At 34.9% G+C, this 17,457-nt stretch overlaps 3 protein-coding genes and 1 non-coding gene across 6 annotated transcripts; 2 read left to right on the forward strand and 2 right to left on the reverse strand.

The window, feature by feature from the left end:
- Window positions 1-192: 192 nt before the first annotated feature.
- Window positions 193-5,411, forward strand: LOC127063832 (protein PFC0760c-like). 3 transcript variants are annotated; one of them, XM_050994080.1, is made up of 5 exons: window positions 195-576; window positions 795-1,947; window positions 2,179-2,622; window positions 2,668-3,000; window positions 3,104-5,411. In XM_050994080.1, exons 1-5 carry the CDS (start codon window positions 529-531, stop codon window positions 3,697-3,699), a joined length of 2,574 nt encoding a protein of 857 aa, XP_050850037.1. In that variant the 5' UTR covers window positions 195-528; the 3' UTR covers window positions 3,700-5,411. The 3 variants fall into 3 exon arrangements, with proteins under 3 accessions (XP_050850038.1, XP_050850037.1, XP_050850036.1); XM_050994081.1 differs by having other exon boundaries at window positions 193-576; window positions 2,179-3,000; window positions 3,087-3,243; XM_050994079.1 differs by having other exon boundaries at window positions 196-576; window positions 2,179-3,000.
- LOC127063840 (kynurenine formamidase) lies at window positions 3,860-5,961 on the reverse strand. Its single transcript, XM_050994100.1, has 9 exons — window positions 5,688-5,961; window positions 5,493-5,548; window positions 5,252-5,339; window positions 5,081-5,182; window positions 4,881-5,015; window positions 4,704-4,782; window positions 4,400-4,591; window positions 4,201-4,336; window positions 3,860-4,104 (listed from the first exon to the last, which is right to left on the reverse strand). Exons 2-9 carry the CDS (start codon window positions 5,499-5,501, stop codon window positions 3,970-3,972), a joined length of 876 nt encoding a protein of 291 aa, XP_050850057.1. The 5' UTR covers window positions 5,502-5,548; window positions 5,688-5,961; the 3' UTR covers window positions 3,860-3,969.
- Window positions 5,962-8,093: 2,132 nt separating this feature from the next.
- On the reverse strand, window positions 8,094-8,166 carry Trnar-acg (transfer RNA arginine (anticodon ACG)). The gene has a single exon. It is a non-coding gene; the product is annotated as a tRNA-Arg (tRNA).
- Window positions 8,167-9,506: 1,340 nt separating this feature from the next.
- LOC127063839 (innexin inx2) lies at window positions 9,507-16,013 on the forward strand. Its single transcript, XM_050994099.1, has one exon. The coding sequence runs from the start codon at window positions 10,573-10,575 to the stop codon at window positions 11,653-11,655; it is 1,083 nt and encodes a 360-aa protein (XP_050850056.1). The 5' UTR covers window positions 9,507-10,572; the 3' UTR covers window positions 11,656-16,013.
- The last annotated feature ends 1,444 nt before the right edge of the window (window positions 16,014-17,457 follow it).

Below are 17,457 nucleotides of genomic sequence, written 5' to 3' on the forward strand. Positions count from 1 at the left end.
AATTTTACTAAAAAGTAATTATACATTTTTTGGGTGATATAAAATATGTTTTGAAGATGTTCTGAAGAGTATTGTATGTAATGTATTTATTGTTTTCTTTATTTTTATTACTCAATATATTAAAAATCTCATTTCCTCTCTCTTTTCATTATAGTTTGAATTTATTTATTATTGTGGTAACAATGAATGCTTATCTATTGCGTGTTCTCAACTATTACTGGATTCTGTATGATGAATGCATTACACTCCGTTTTGAATTCAAGCGATTATTTGAAGAAATCGACCGAAAGAATGAAAAAAAAGCGTTATTGTATGACAAAGATTTCAATAATATGTAGTGTTTTGTAATTAAGCAGTGTTAAAAAAAAATAAGTTTTTATTTTGATAAAAGTTTAAAATTACTACTGAGTGAAAGAAGTGTATCGATGTGGTTAAAGTTATGTGTTAATTATGAACATTCATTCATTTGACTAATCTATCGTCAATTTCAATAACGAAAAAATTCAAGACATAATCAAGGTTATAGTAATGGAGAAAAACGAAGTTATCTGTATTTCTTCTGATGATGATGAAAAGGTTTAATAATTTCGCATAATGTTTTTTAGTCTTTCTTTTATATACATTTAATATATCAGTTATTTTAGTTAATAAATTAATAAGATATTTCTTGTCGAAATTATAATATATGTTATTTAATCAATTTTAAGTTAGCATATTTGAATCATCGTTGGTACATCCATTATCATTTATTAGTATTTTAATGTCTTTTAAAATCTGTTTATATATTCTTATAGATCAACGATAAACAAAAGTCTCTGTCTAGTGATGAAAAAGTTAATGAATTTAATTCTGTAAATACAAGTAGAGAGTTATTGTATAACAATGAAAAAAAAGATATAGCTAAGCAAAAACGCAAAATATCAGAAGTCGATGATACATCGAACGTAAAGAATAATAGTATAGATAAAAAAATGAAGACAAAATTAAGTCAAGAAGTGAATGGTCAGTTAGTAGAGGATAGTGACAAACAAAATGATATTAAATCACAAATATGTACATCTACACCTGTAAATAGTGGTATTGTTAAACCTAAGTTGATTATTAAAGAAAAGAAAAATATATCCATTTTAGAACCAGATATATTTCCTATGTTTATTAGTTTATGTTTACAAAAGAAACGAGAACCGGCAATGGAAATTATCGTTAATAAACTTAAAAGACGATACGAGTTAATGAATCCTATATATGCAAAATCGGAAGTTTTCCAGAATTTTTTGAACAGAAAACGTAATGCTATATTGTCTTCTGATAATATGATATATCATCATATTATGGATGTTAAGACTGAAATGAAAGCTAGAGCTAAAGGAGCTTTAAAAACTGTTCAAAGTAAAACAAATAAAAGTAATGTTTCTAGTGATATGTCAAGTTCAAAAGCATCTTCATCTCCAAGTATTTTTAATAATACAGAAATGATGGATATAGATGAAGAAGATTACGAAGATAATACTATGGATCCTCATATAGAGAAAAGACTTAAGAAAATAGTGAAAGTAATGAATATATGTGAAAAAAGAATAAAAATGTTAGAAGAGGCTGAAGTAGATTTTGATGATGAAGATAACAGTAATTACATTAAGCTTGAAAAATATAAGGAAAGAATGGTGAACCTTTACAATGAATATTGTCGTATAACAGGTGATAATGCAGATGCAGGTCGTCCATATTTGAGACCCAAGCATTTAAATCCAACTCAAATTGTTATCGTGGATCAAGCAATCACGAATTTCATAAATGCAAAGATCACTAAAAGAAACAAACTAAAAAGAAATGGCAGATTTACAGACGATTTAATATTTCCAGATTACACAGACATTTTGAAATGTGTTTCAGATTGTAATGAGAAAAATAATTTAGGATTAGATAAAAAAAAACAATCTCAGATCGGTAAGTTTTTTCCAACTAATTTAACCCTTTCGTTATGGTTGAACTGAATGTCAAAACACTATTGCTTTATGAGATTCTATGCAATAAACCTATATTTTAAATCTCAAATTTGCTTCTTATGCTTTAGAGAGTTTTTTTAAATATAGAGTGATTTTTTTTTTAATCGCCCGTAGCGAAAGGGTTAAAAGTGTAATAAAAAATAACTTTATAATAAACTAATAACTGTTATAGCTAAAAAGGCATTTACAAATTTGGGAGAACATTTACAACGTGCTAGACGCAACGATTACTGGGATACGTTTTCCCTATGTTTGGAAAATAAACAAGAAGATCCAGCCTTAATAGATCAAGATCTTGCACAAAAATTACGTACAAATCGAGAGATCGGAGAACAGAAGTTAACTCAAGTATTTCAAGACTATGTGAGAAAACAAGAAGAAATGAATAATTCCTCATTAAAAAATAAGACAAATATAGAAAATGATGACAATGAAGATCACAATATAGAGTCTAAAGATGAGGATGAACATAGTGAAGAGGATAATGAAGATTATGAAGATGACAGTGACATTGTAGAAGGCGAAGATGAAAATGATATTGTAGAAAGTGAAGATGAAAATCATATTATAGAAAGTGAAGATAAAGATGACAAAGATAAAGATGACAAAGATAAAGGTGACAAAGATAAAGATGATACAGATAAAGGTGACAAAGATAAAGGTGACAAAGATAAAGATGATACAGATAAAGGTGACAAAGATAAAGGTGACAAAGATGAAGTAGTTATCGATAGCAGTGAACAAAATATAAAGAAGAACGAACATCATATCTTGGAAAATGAGATAAGTTTAGAAAATGATTTAACAAATACATGCGAGGATAAAGATAGCAAGGATGTATTAATAACAAATATAAAAGAAGTAAGATGTGATATAAAACACTTAAAGCTTGACTCTGCGCTTTTTGAAAAGACGAATGAATCAGGTTCAGCGATACAATCAGATGTATCGGTTATTCAAGAATCATCGACATTAAATAACAATGATACTAAAGGTAAGGTTGAATTATTTCATATATCACTTAAAAAGAATTAATATAATTCTATATAAAATAAATTTCCATTTGTCTTATCATTGAAGTGTTTGCGTTAAATTAGATGAATCAGATGAAATTATGCTTTTGGATAATGACTGCGATGAAACAACAGGAGGTAATAAACCTTTACTACGAGTACGTTCATTTGCAAAACATCCTACAACTTGGGAAGACAACAAGCAAAAATTTCAAAACGCGGGAAATGGAGCAACAAAAGAAGTGATTGATCTCACAAATGATGTAGCTATAACAAAAGTAGAGGTACCTAATTTTAAAATTCAGGCAGCAATACTTCCTTCAAAGAATAAATATAAAACTGTGCTGATACCTGCAAATTTGGCAAATAAAAGTATTATCAATGTTAAGAATATTACAAATAATTACTTAAAAGTAAATCCAAGAGATATTAGTTCAAATAAATCGTCAAATGTGAAATCTTTATCTGTGGTACAACAAGTAGTTGATGTAAGTTCCGTTAATACTATTATACATTTACCACATTCTTCTGATCAACAAAATACAAATAATAATGAAAATAATAACGAAACAAAACAGAATAAGACTATCGTACACCTTCTTGTACCAGCAGAACAAGTACATAACAACAATTCATTAGGAATGTCTATTATAGAAAGTTCAATAAATAAGCCAAAATGACTGCGAACGAAACTAATGAACGAAAATATATATATTTCGATCATTATAACGACATGTGTGTACATTAACATTAAGTATTTTATATGTATATTTAAACATTAAAATAATTATATTTATATGTAGAAATCAAGAATTCATATAATGAATAATACATAAAAAATTAATTACAATTAAATTAATTTAATTGTTAAATGATTATAAAGATAGTATTAAAATACATATGTATGTTTTTTTTTTTTTTTTAATTATTTACTTTAAATATTCGTATTTCTATACATTCATATATTTCAATATTAATCGCGTTAAAACAAATTCAGCATCTAATAAATTTTCTACGATATCAAAATGATCAATGTTGTCGCGTAATAAAATATACTCTACGTTATCCACAAAAGACATAATTTTCTGAAAAACAAAAAAACATTATTTTAAACTTGATAAATTTACTACTTATCTCATTATATATGAATTCTATTAATTTTTGTGTATTGAAAGGCTTACTTGAGCATATTCTCGCGTTTCGTTAATGAATACAGGAGAATCACACTCTCCTACAGTCGCGATTACTTTTAAATTTTTTATAGGGTTATTTCCTTTAGTATCGAGAATAGAAAAACTTAATTCTCTGATATCATCTCTGAAAAATCGTTAAAAGATATAATGTGAAGATATAAAAAACGAAAAATGATACGATACTTACTCCGAGAGTTTCAAAGCCTCATTGTACGAGGTATTGGTAAGAGGTCCTAAATTATAAATTCCACCAGCGAGTAACAAACCTTTTATTAATGGAAAATATCCTCGCTCTGTCATACATTCGATCCATTTTGTATCGTGTAACAATGCAGCTGCCAAATGTGCGCCGGCACTATGACCACAGATCCAAACGCATCTATAGTATATTAATGTTTAATAATATCGCGCGATGTGAATTCATGTTTCATGTATGAAATTTTCATAAGAATTAACGTAATAAGTAATTGTAATATTATAAATATTCATACCGACATCCAGAATCTACGGCAGAACTTAAAATTGTCTCAATCGCAACTTTTATTTGGCAGATTATATCTTGTATTTTAACTGAGAAAAAATGAGTTAATTTTTGCATTCTTGTTTTTATTAAGTACGATCTATGTTATTATTATAATATATAATACAGATTTAAAAATAGATTTTACCATTAGGACACAGATCGTAACCGATCGATATAACTTTAATTTTATTGGCGACGAGAACTGGCACTGCAAATCCTGCGAAATCTTTGCTTAATTCTTGCCAGTAACCACCGTGAATAAATATAAATATCGGTGCATCTAAAAAGAAGAAAGACACAAGAAAATTTCTATATAAGAAAGTTTTTATAGTTACGTATTGGTACCATTAGGCAAATCGATTCCATAAATATCATATTTCGAGCGCTCTGTTGGACCATATGGTATGTCTAATAGACACTTCGTAGCGTTTCGTGCCTTTTTCGTTACTGTAATATAATTAAAAAGAATTTGTTTTTTTAATTAGAATTTAAATATATAAATACACATAGTCGTACCGTTCACTGCAAAAATAAGGAATCGAGACATTAACTCTTCCGATCTATATCTTTTACTCCATTCACTTGGTGTGTACAGTTTCTCTTCCTAATAGGAAACAAATAAATCTTGTTAAAATGTATCCAAATATTGAGAAAATATATGATCCAATTATTCGAATTATGTGAATCTTTTGTAAAAAATAATTACGATGCATCTTCGAACTCATATTAATAATTAATTGTATGAAACTTTACTTACGGTCGACATTTTCCTTCGTCCAGTTAACAGCGAGATATTATGGCATAAGTTAGCAACTAGGGAAGTACATAGTAATTGAGAAATTATTTAAAACAATCTACTGCATTTTATATTTAAATGCATACACGTAACACTATTGAATATACATAAGATTGAAGTGTAAAAAAAATATAGTTAGAACTGGAAATTAAATACCTATAGGTAGATGGCGACTCTATGTTCGTTGTACAATATGTACGTGATGAAGAAAAACTATCGGCGGAGGAATAGGATGCACCATATAAATATGTAAGTCGAATAAATTCGATAGAATCGGAATTTTACGCTCTTCAAAAAGATGATTAACGTACTGTAAACTTTTTATCTTAATGAGAGCATCAATATTTTTAACGCTACAGTAAATTTTATATACGTATATGTCCAATATCTGTTACTATATATAACAGTATAATCGGGTAATTAAATATTATACATTTAATGTATATAAAATCGGTACTGTGTCATTGAAAGTCAAAAATAAAAATTATTAAAAGTTGATAAGATACTCTTTTCGTTTAATAGCCCAAGGTCGAAGGTGAATTGCATGTAGTAGCTATCACGAGAGAGACAGAGGGAGATAACGGTAATTTAAAAGTAATTTAAATTTTATACCAATGATTAAACGTTGAACCGGATATCGGATGAATCATTTTTGAGTTACGAAAGAAAAGAAAATTAAAAATTAAAATTTCGGAAGGATCATAGACGTGAAAAATAGAATCGTCCCTTGAAATCTAGAATCATTTTTGATCGAAAAATAAAGTTACGTATCTGTCGAGAAAGAAGAAAAAGGAGATAAAGATGATTCGATTTACATCGGTAAGATTTTTTTCGTAACAATAAGTGGTCGAAAGCGTCGCTTTAAAACGCAGACATCTTCCTGTACGTAAACCTCACGAGAAGAGCAAGCAAAGCTTGCAAGGTTGAGGCACACCAAAACCAGAAAAACCGGCCCCTCCCTTTCTCTCCTTTCTCTCTCTCTTTCTCTTTTTCCCCCTCCGACCTTTCAGCGTGACTTCGAGGAGTCGCAGGTACTTGGTACCTACACATACGTATATAAGCATATATCTACATGTGTATGTGTATGTATAAGTACCTGACGTATCGAGTATCGTGCCTTGTCGATGGCTGTCCGCAGACCGCAGGTAAGAGAAACCACTCCTGTTGAAAAATTCTTTGGCAATTCGAAGGAATGCCTTCCCAGAAGTCATACTGAGAATACGGGGGTCGACTACGTATAATAACGAGCTCGAGGGCGGATCGTCGACCTTGCATTTATTAATTATATGACAATTTTTAAATCACCTCGTGTAAGCGTAAAAATTTCGTTGCGACCGATTAATTGGCGTTTCGTTTGATCGGAATTGCCTCTATATATGAATCGTTGAAAGATATAATCTCTAACCTATAGATACATGTCTGTTTTCTCGTAAAATCGAAATATATACTGATATACATAAGTATACGCTTACGTATCTCGAGAAACTATACGAAACTGCAGACGAATTTTGAAATTTGGTGCATCTTGCAAGAGAAAAGAAATGAGAGAAAAATCTGTGCGCTTCGTGAACGTCCTCGGCATTCTCCTTGATAGCCCTTCTCGTTTTACATGCGTTTTACAACTAACCCTTTTTTACATTTAAAAGAAGCAACCGCGGTGGGTTAATTTATTTGACCCATCCGACTACGCTTGCTTCCAATTAGTTTCCATGACATTAAGTAGATCCTTTTATATCTTATCACGTGTTTCTTATTCGGAACAAAAGATGATCGGTCGATAGGTGCTTTAACCATGCCAGTGAAAGTACTAATTCGATTTTTTTTTCTTAAACTGTAAAATAGCGTACCTTTTTTGCAACATTGTGAAAGAGTCGAAAGGCTTTCTTGCTCGACGTTTAAGCAACGTCGTGACTATCTCATTCATTTTAACGTAGAAAGGATCCAAGGATCGAGAAAGCACGGGCTTAAAGGTATGCAGGCTTGTATGTATTTCGAATACTTCGACCGTGAGAAACGTGAGTAAGCGCTGACTGGCATCAGCGGTTCTCTTTCGGATTGTTCTGCCTTAGGCACGCACGTGGCACGAACAAAAACTAAAATCGACCTCCTCTTTCATGATTTACGATAAGAAATATATTTTGCAGCGATAGCTAGACGACTGTTTTAAATCGATGAAACAATAAGCATAATATACAATAGACAGGAAGATAGTATTCATACATACTGATCAAAGCAATGTGTGTTTCCGTTTCTTATGTTACTTGGACCGTTGAATTGATTCCGATTAATTTCTTTTCACGTTCTCCTACGATGTTTTTACTTCAAATATTTAAATAAGAAATATCTAAACTAAGAAGAATTTTTGTGCTTGTCGTGTTATATTTCAATTTTAGACGATATCGCATAGACTGTATACATATTAATAAAAATAACAAAAGTAAAATCGAACTTACAAATATAAACTTCTTATAAATATAAATTTACGAAAACAAAACTCGTTATACTTATAAATATAAGTAACACTGTTTAACATTATTATTAAACATATCAAAAAAAAACCAACGATCCTGCCAGGATTCGAACCTGGAATCTTCTGATCCGTAGTCAGACGCGTTATCCGTTGCGCCACAGGACCGACCTTGGGTTTTTATCGTTTAATATATCTCAAATATTTTTATAAGAAATATTTTCATTTTCATTATTATACATATCAATGGACCAATGAATTGTTTTAAAATCAATTAAATCGTTTGAAAGCGCTGATAAGATCACAAGTTGATGATAGCAAACGAGTTGTGTTTTCAAAGAAAAATCCGTTGTTACTCGATCTCTAAAGTAACGTTTTTTCAAATTCTATTTATTATTAAAATAAAACGATCTAAGAATAAATAACATAAAACTCTAAATGCTTTCAATTCCTCCACGATTATTTCAACCTTAAAATTAGAGTAAAACTTCATTCGACCGTAATCGCGTCGTGCTCTCATATCTCTTGTTATCCGATCCTAACCTCTTGTCAGTGAAGAAGTTCTATTCTTAAATTCTTGGTACTCGTGACGATCCGCGAAGTATTAATTACATCATGTGCTATAATAATTTCGCTAGAATGGATAACAGCCACATTTGTTTCTAACAATAGACTTGATCTTCAGTTTTATTGTCGCTGCAACTTTTTTAATGAGACGTTAACTTGTCAATTAGATAAATAGAAAGATTTCATATTTAAATATTATTGTTTAATAATATGAAACTCCATTGCAAGCGTGAAGTATACTTTATAAAAAATCTTTGTACTATATCGATTGACGAGATCTATCGAAAGGATCGAAAGACCGTGAGAAACATCGACACTCCCACGTAGATGTTTATTCACATTTTACCTCAAGCATTAAATACCACTCCCGCGCGTTATTTCATTTCCGGGAACATCTTTGTTGGCATACAAATTGTACGAACGATTTTCTCGATTATCCGACGTCTACGCTCCGAATGAAATCTAAATTATTTACGTTTGCGCATCATATTACAAAAACTATTAGATGCCCGATGAATGAACTTTTGTAGTCATCGCAAAGTAAACAAATCAAATGAAATCAAATCAAATCAGAGTTCGTGCTATTTAAGTTATTTTTTTCTTATACTCGACAAAGCTTCTTAACGATTCTATTTAACGTTATCGACAGATATATCGAAGGTCGATAATAATTTGGTAAATTGATACTGTTTCGAATAAACGTAGCTTCGTTGGATAGATAGATTTCTCTTTTCTCCGATTCGGCAAGTATCCGCCATGCGCTCGGCCGTTGGTTACCATGGTAACAGCGCCACTGCAGCCGCTGTTGCCGCGTACTACAGCGCATGCTTCGGAACACGGCGGAGCAATGGTGGGAAGAACTGAGTCACGATCTCATTCGATTTCGTCCGAAATTGTCCGAACTCCGCGTAGTGCGTGCCCCCATGGCTCGAGCGTTAAAAGGCTAAGAAGAGAGATAGGTAAGAGAGCGACTGGCGGAGTGGAAGGGAGAGAGAAAGACTGTCAGAATAGGCAAGAAAGAGAGACGAACGGACGGAGAAATTGGTTAAGTACGCGTGCGCATTGGAAAAGGACAGAGGGAGATCGCGGGACGGCATTCGTAGTAGTGACGCGTTCCGTAGGGGGGAGACGGTATCGTCGCGTCATAAAAGTGGGGGGGACGGAATCTCCCCTTGCGAGCAGAAGCAACGAACAGTTCTCGGCTCCCGACACCGGCCTGCAGTCGACGAGTTGGTCCTAGCGTGGAAGAGGGAGGGAAAGCGTAGTATATGCGTGAACGAGCGTGAGAGAGGGAGAAAGAGAAAGAGAAAGAAAAACCAGCAGACGAGCCGAGGAAGAAGTGAGAGGAAGGGAGAGAGAGAGAGAGAGAGAGAGAGAGAGGAGAACGAGCGCGAGAGAAATAGAGAAAGGGCGCGCAGGAAGGAGAAAGAGAAAAGCAAAAGGGAGCAACGCCGGTAGAACGCGCGCGGTGTGTCCTCATGTCGTACGGCGTTTCTGAACGCGGCCATTACGAGAGAGCTGCTCGGTGACGCTCGGTGTGTTAGAGGACGGTCGTAGTACAGCGTCGTCGTACAGTCGCGCGCGTAGTGGTTCTCGAAGCAACAGGACGCGCGCTTCCTTCGATAATCAAGCACGTGCTCGTTCACGTTTTCGCTTATAAAAAGAGCCAACGCGCACACGCGCACGGTGGTCGTTGCACCGCTTTCGAAGTAAGGAGCGTGAAAAGGAGAAGCAAGGCGCGCGCGGAAGAGAATAATAAAAAAGAAAGAAACCGATGTCACGCGACTCTTGAGGCAAACGCGACGAGAACGGCTGTAGACCGTAGACGCGGCGTCACGTCGCGTTATTCGACGAAATTCTTCAATTATTGCGATCGTCGATCGTGACGAAGAGGAGGAAGGTGCGCCGGAGCGAATCGATCGACGGCGATCGCTGAAGAAGTAGAGAAGAGGGAGAGAATTATTTGAGAGATATCGACGATCGACGAAGAAAGCAGCAGCAGCAGCCATGTTCGACGTTTTTGGCTCGGTGAAAGGTCTACTCAAGCTAGACAGTGTGTGCATCGACAACAATGTCTTCCGATTGCACTACAAAGCCACCGTGATCGTACTGATCGCGTTCTCCTTGCTTGTAACCTCGAGGCAGTATATCGGCGATCCGATCGATTGCATCGTCGATGAAATACCGCCCCACGTGATGGACACTTATTGCTGGATCTACTCGACCTTTACGATCCCGAACCGTGGCGGCGTCGTTGGCATGGACGTCGTACAACCTGGTGTACGAAGTCACGTCGAGGGCGTCGACGATATCAAATACCACAAGTATTATCAGTGGGTATGTTTCACCCTCTTCTTCCAGGCGATACTCTTCTACGTGCCACGTTATCTTTGGAAAACTTGGGAAGGCGGCAGAATAAAGATGCTCATGCTCGACCTAAACTGTCCCGTTGCAAACGAGGAAACAAAATGCGAGAGACGAAAATTACTCGTTGATTATTTCGCCTTGAATTTGCACTCCCAGAACTTCTACGCGTTCCGATTCTTCTTCTGCGAAGTCCTCAACTTCATCAACGTGGTCGGACAGATATATTTTATGGACTTCTTCCTGGACGGGGAATTCTCGACGTACGGGGCGGACGTCGTCAAGTTCACGGAACTAGAGCCGGAAGATCGGGACGATCCTATGTCCCGCGTGTTCCCGAAGGTCACCAAGTGTACCTTCCACAAATATGGTGCGTCCGGTACCGTACAAAAGTTCGACGGTCTATGCGTCCTACCGTTGAACATCGTCAACGAGAAGATCTACGTGTTCCTCTGGTTCTGGTTCATTATCCTGTCGATTCTAAGCGGTCTTAGCTTGGCCTATCGCGCAGCCGTCGTTGCAGGACCGAGGCTACGTCTGATGTTACTACGTACTCGTTCTCGCATATCAGACAAGCACGACATCGAAACGATCGCTAAGAATTGTCAAATAGGCGACTGGTTCGTCCTTTATCAACTGGGTAAGAACATCGATCCGTTGATCTACAAGCAGCTCGTATCCGACTTGGCTTTGAAGCTACAGGGTAAAGAGTCGATGCACGTGTAGTCAGTTTGTCGTAGGACATCATCGTCGGGGTTATGTCTTCTTTTTGCCTGAGATCGTAAGAATCGATCTTACGCAGCAAATTGGGACCCCGAGAACAATACGAAAATATCCATTAACGTCGTCGTTTTCATCCTCGACGAAGAGAAAGAAAAAGAAAAAGAGAGAGTCGAAGACGTATCATGGAGATCTTCATGGAAGTCCATCGATCGCGAGAGTCCTTTTCTCGCTCGATCCTCTCGTGATTTTTTTTTTTTTTTCAAATAATCGTGACGATTGTTTCAACGATGTTCTCACGAAAGGATCGAGCCGTATCTATATAATGACACATGCTTCTCGATAGCGCTTTAAAAAACTGTTAATCGAACGCGTAGCGCTGATTATTTTTGTAATCTTGCTTTTTTCCTCGCGTATCCTCCTTCACCGTTTGATTATGATCTATCGTAACCCCTTCTTCCTCTTATTCTTATTCTTTGAGAAACGGACTCTCGCGATTGCCATTCGACGATATCTGACCTATCCTTCGCATCGATCGCCTATGTCAAATTCTACAGGTAGATTCAGGCGACACGATGAAAGAAAAAGAAAACTTTCTAATGGATATAGAATTAAAAAGAAAGAAATAAGTATGTACGTTAGATCAACGATTACTTTCTTCGATCGCTTCTCGCTTTTCACATTTGCCAGGCATATATAAATAAAAAAAAAACAAAAAAAAAACAAAGGAAAGATCTTTCCTTCTTGCCTTTTGTTCGTAAACTTTCGAACAGAACCATAGAAATTATGGAGAAACGAAAATGTGAAGGTTCGAGTAGCGACCGAAAGAACGATTTCGTATACGTCATCGTAGATATATTTTAAGTATTTCTGGAACTCGTAGACCTTCGCCGGTCTCCGATCGTGTGATAAAATGGAGGGACGGCGGTCGTTCTTTTTTTCCCCCCTTTGTTTTCCCTTCTCCTTTCGACCTTTCTTTCCTTTTCGTTTCCTTTCTTTTATCTTTTCATGGACCGTACCGTGGTCAAGTTGTTCCATCCCAACCATTGTGTCATTCCTACAAATCCTTTTTGTTCCTTTTCTACTTTCTCTCTTTTTTTTTTGCTTCTCCTTGAGACTACAATACTGCACTGCCGTATCGCAACGATGGGACAACTCGGAAGGAAACGCGAAAAAGATATTTTTCTCATGACGTCGTGGATGTGATTCTCGCCGTTCAACATTCCATTCGTTTCTTTTAATTTTTCTTCCTTTTAATCGCACGGATATATACGAGAAGATCTTTATATTATGTTTCAGGAAAACATATAAAGTTTCTCGACGATACTCGTTTGGTAAAAGCAAGAGAAAAGAAATAATGAAATCTTCATCAGTTAATATGATCTTTACTTGATGAAGCGTTTCCTTTTTCGCGTTACGCCTTTTGCCTCGGGCTCCTTTTAGAGAGACCTTTGTTTCCCACGCCGTCTTTCCAGAAAAGCGTTGTTCTTTTTTCCTATCAATTATTTTTTTATATAGTAAGCATAGGATCATATTGTATTGTATATTGTAGGTCGTCCTTTATCTATACGGGAAAGATAAATATATATTATATATATATATATAAATATGAATATATAGTGAGAGAGAGAGAGAGAGTGAACGCGCGCGCGCGTATGTGTGTGTGTGTGTGGTAAATGAGAAAGAAAGAAAAATGAAGATGTGCGCGAAGGAGAGAAAGAGAAATGAAAAAAGAGCAAAAAAAGAGAATATGTAGATACTATGATACTGATTATACATCTAATATTTTATATCCGTCTTCGCTGAAAAGCAATCTTGCATTCCACGCACAAAAAGACATAATATGTACGTTTATCTATGAACGTAAGCGATTGTTCATCACGTCTGCCACGTGTAACCGAGGGGCCAAAACAAGACGAAACGTTCTTCTTTTTCTAATATACATTTGCGTATGTATAGAATGAACGCCTATTGCGTATTTACACGACAGTCGAATATTTGTATAACACACATATACACCTATTTGTATCTTGTATGTTTTGTACTATCTACACGACGACATAATACCGTCCCGGCGTGCTTAGGGGGTTACCGGATAAATAAATAAACAAATAAAAGCGGTTAATTATTAAGAAGATATTAACGTATTACATATATACTACATACATACATATACATGCATACATACGTATACATGCATACATACATACATACATATACATGCATACATATATACATACGTACGAACATACATATATCGTGCAATTAATTATACGAGTTTGACCAAGTTAGAGCGTAATATTTTGGAAAAACAAAATAGAATATTTTTGATAACCATATTGTTATAGATCTTATGACAAACGATGTAACGACGATCGACCGAGGAAATAGAATGATCGATAAGAGTTAAAGAAGGATGTGAAGTTTGATAAATAATATACATACTATATACAATTTGTGATGATGTATGATGGAATGCGTTATGAAGATTATTTGAAATATTCGAAAAAATATATTAGAGTACGAGGAAGGAAGGTGCGATAGGTTCTTTCGATCAATTTTCAAGGACGACCTGGTAACCCTTGAACCCACGCGTTTACTTTCACAACTTTCTCGAACGAGCGTCGCTCATTTTTACGGCAAAGACGACTACGGATAGAATGATAAAAGAATTAAGATACTGCGAGAAAAAAGGCCTATTGTCAATTTTGCGCTTCTAATCCATGCGCCTTCTAAGACTGTCGAGAACTATCGAAAACACTCCATAATAATGATTTTCATGTTTTTCGTATGTCTTGTTTTGTTTCTTTTTCTTATTTTTCTTTTTCGTTTTTTTTTCCTTTTTTTTTAGATTATATACATGGAGCTACGAAGTCTAAACGCATATGTCGGCACTGATATTTTTCAAGAATATGGTGCGATAGTTTTGCATAATACTGTTGATAATCATAATAATAATAACAACAACAACAACAACAATAATGATAGTAATAATAATGATAATAATGATAATAAAAATAATAATAATAATAGTAATAGTAGTAGTAGTAGTAGTAGTAGTAATAGTAATAATACGAAACGTAAAAATTCTGAAAGAGACCAAGCCATTCATTCTTCCTTCTTCGAATTGCGCTTACGACATTTATGACACGTTCGCTTCGTAAAGTGCCAACGTGTATATATACACGTCCTTTTTTATTATCATTTATTTGCATTGGCAAGAAAAAGAGATACGTAAGTAGGAAAGAACGATAAAAAAACATATATATATACACACACACATTGTACCACTTAAAAAGAGAGAAAGAAAACAAAAGAAATGCGAAATTGCCAACCATAATCGTCGTCATTGTTCGCAACTGTTGATTTCGTATACGGAAAGGAGGAAAGCAATACGATAATCGCTCGTATGTATTTGTGCCTTTGCTCGTGCCACTTGTTTAGAAACGATAATAGACGATATATATATATATATATATATATATATATATATATATATAAGCATATGAATTTTTATTTTTTCTATTAGATAAATAGGTGACGATTGCTTTAGAGGACATGGATAAACAACGATGAAGATTATTGAAAAGGAACATCGCCTATCTTTTCTCAACGTTAACATATCACCATCATAATTATCATCATCACTATCATCGTCATCATCATCATCATCACAGTCATCGTTCTTTCCTTTTTTGCATCTTTTGTTCTATTCCTGTTCATCGACGTAACATTTGATGATATATAATGATTATGGTAATAGGTACATACATTGTAGCAAATAAGTGAGACGTTAGAACAAAAAACAAGAAAAAAGTGAGAGAGGGAGAGAGAGAGAACGTAATTTCTGCGATAATAGAATATGTATTTAGATGTGTAAGTAATCAAAGGGAGGACCTATGTCCTTTTTTCTCTTTTATTTTATTTCTTTTTTGTCCTTTTCCTTTTATTTCTCTTCCTATCTTTTAACGTCAAGTACGCAAAGTCCGAGATCGGGGGATCACCGTGCCGATTTTATAAACAGAAATTGCATTCCCATTTCCTCTTCCTTATATTTCTTTTCTTTTCATCTTTGATCGTGGTAGCCCCGAGAACAATCGGTGGTCCGAGAAAACAGTAATTTCATCGTTCAATACGTCAAGTTATGTTATATACTTTATTACGAATGTTCTTTGTAAAATTAAAGAAATAAACATCAGCGAAATAAAATAGCCTGAATCTTTGTTAAATTTTCTATGTTGAAAGTATCGTATATACAATCATAGCGAGCGCAATGTGCTGATTAAGAAAATAAAAAAAAAAAAAAAATGAACGTCCACGTGTCCAACAATCCGACGCTAGAGATGTGTTCTGTTTTATTTAAATTCTACTTTTATTACTCTTCCTTGCAAAATATTCGATAATAACAATAAGAGTAAAAATTTGTTATTTCGTTGTATTCTTCTAGGTTGATGATGTACAAGTAAAGACGTGAATAAATGAAACGTGAATTATCAATTGGTATATGTGACGAAAATGATCTCAAAGTAAGTACTAATCAATTCGATTTTGCTTATTTTCTTAATTTCTCACTTTTTACTAGCAAGAAATAATGACGCAATTTATTCTAATTTGTGACGACCGCACTCTCGACGAATTTTCACCGAAATAATTTTCGAAATAACGCTTCATCGTTTATATACGGATACCACGATAAAATGCTCGAGTCGAAAGACTGGTTATACGAGTTCGTTGCTTAAAAAGGTCGAACGGTGGTAAAGAAAAGAGAAAAAAAAACACAAAAGGACGAGGGAATGTCGGACGACGTCGCGTTTATCTCGATGTATTATCGATCTCCGGTTAGACAGGGGAGAAAGAGAGGGAAGAGAGAGAAAGAGAGAGAGAGGCTTAAACGCAGGAACGACCTTTGGCTGAATTCTAAAGAGTATAAACGAGTGACCCTGCACGATTCCTACCTACACATTGCTGAGATTCATTACGTGCATCGGCGTTGATCACGTAGGTGCATGTGCAACATGGGGGAAGCCTTTATACGTGCGTGTGCTCCGGTTTGCGATTAACGATCAGGAGCGAAACTGCGATCTCTTCTCCCCTTCTTCTCTCTCTCTCTCACTCTCACTTATGTCCAGGCAACATTTGAGGGCCGAACAATTTCAGGTCCCCCCGTAGCATCGATGGATTAGGGTGCTGCTGCTAAGAGGAAAATTATTGCATTGCCGCTATAGTAAAATTAATGTCTATTACTCGATGTTAACTTCGATCGTATTAAGAAGTTAACGACGTTACGTGCTCTTACAAATCAATATGATTATTATTATTATTATTATTTGTCTACCTTCGTTTCTACTTTCTACAGATTAAACGCGATTATACGCTTAAACGTAAAATGAGATCTATATCTATGTTTCTACGACGGATGTTAAAGAATTATAGTCATAACTGAGAAATCGGATCGAGGTCGTAGTCCGATTAGGTTAACGATTAACCGTATGATGAAAGGTATCGTATAACGATCCACGATCAATATTAACGCAATCGTTATTTTTCTGACTTCATGCAAAGCTTCTACTTTTACGAACTTGAAATGTGAGTGGGATGTTGAGAATCTAGTGATCCAAAGATAATTACATTCTGATCACGAAGAGCGAAACGACAGGGTCGAGGCTGCCGACGTTACTTCGAAGGAACTTGATTCGACGTCTTTTTCTATTCTTTAACTAGACATGGAACCCGTGCTACCGGTATTTAAAACTTCTTCTTCTTCGAGTACATCCTGCCCTAGGGAGATATTCTAGAAAATGGATGTGT

This window comes from Vespula vulgaris, chromosome 5 (genome assembly GCF_905475345.1).
Source record: "Vespula vulgaris chromosome 5, iyVesVulg1.1, whole genome shotgun sequence".
Classification (NCBI taxonomy): Eukaryota; Metazoa; Arthropoda; class Insecta; order Hymenoptera; family Vespidae; genus Vespula; species Vespula vulgaris.

Coding starts and splice junctions, on each gene's coding strand:
- LOC127063832 (XM_050994079.1), top strand. CDS start 529: ATGGAGAAAAACGAAGTTATCTGTATTTCTTCTGATGATGATGAAAAG. Junction 577..794: donor CTTCTGATGATGATGAAAAG/GTTTAATAATTT, acceptor ATATTCTTATAG/ATCAACGATAAACAAAAGTC. Junction 3,001..3,103: donor AAATAACAATGATACTAAAG/GTAAGGTTGAAT, acceptor GCGTTAAATTAG/ATGAATCAGATGAAATTATG.
- LOC127063840 (XM_050994100.1), bottom strand. Junction 5,183..5,251: donor CCTTATTTTTGCAGTGAACG/GTACGACTATGT, acceptor ATTATATTACAG/TAACGAAAAAGGCACGAAAC. Junction 4,105..4,200: donor AAACGCGAGAATATGCTCAA/GTAAGCCTTTCA, acceptor TTTGTTTTTCAG/AAAATTATGTCTTTTGTGGA.
- LOC127063839 (XM_050994099.1), top strand. CDS start 10,573: ATGTTCGACGTTTTTGGCTCGGTGAAAGGTCTACTCAAGCTAGACAGT.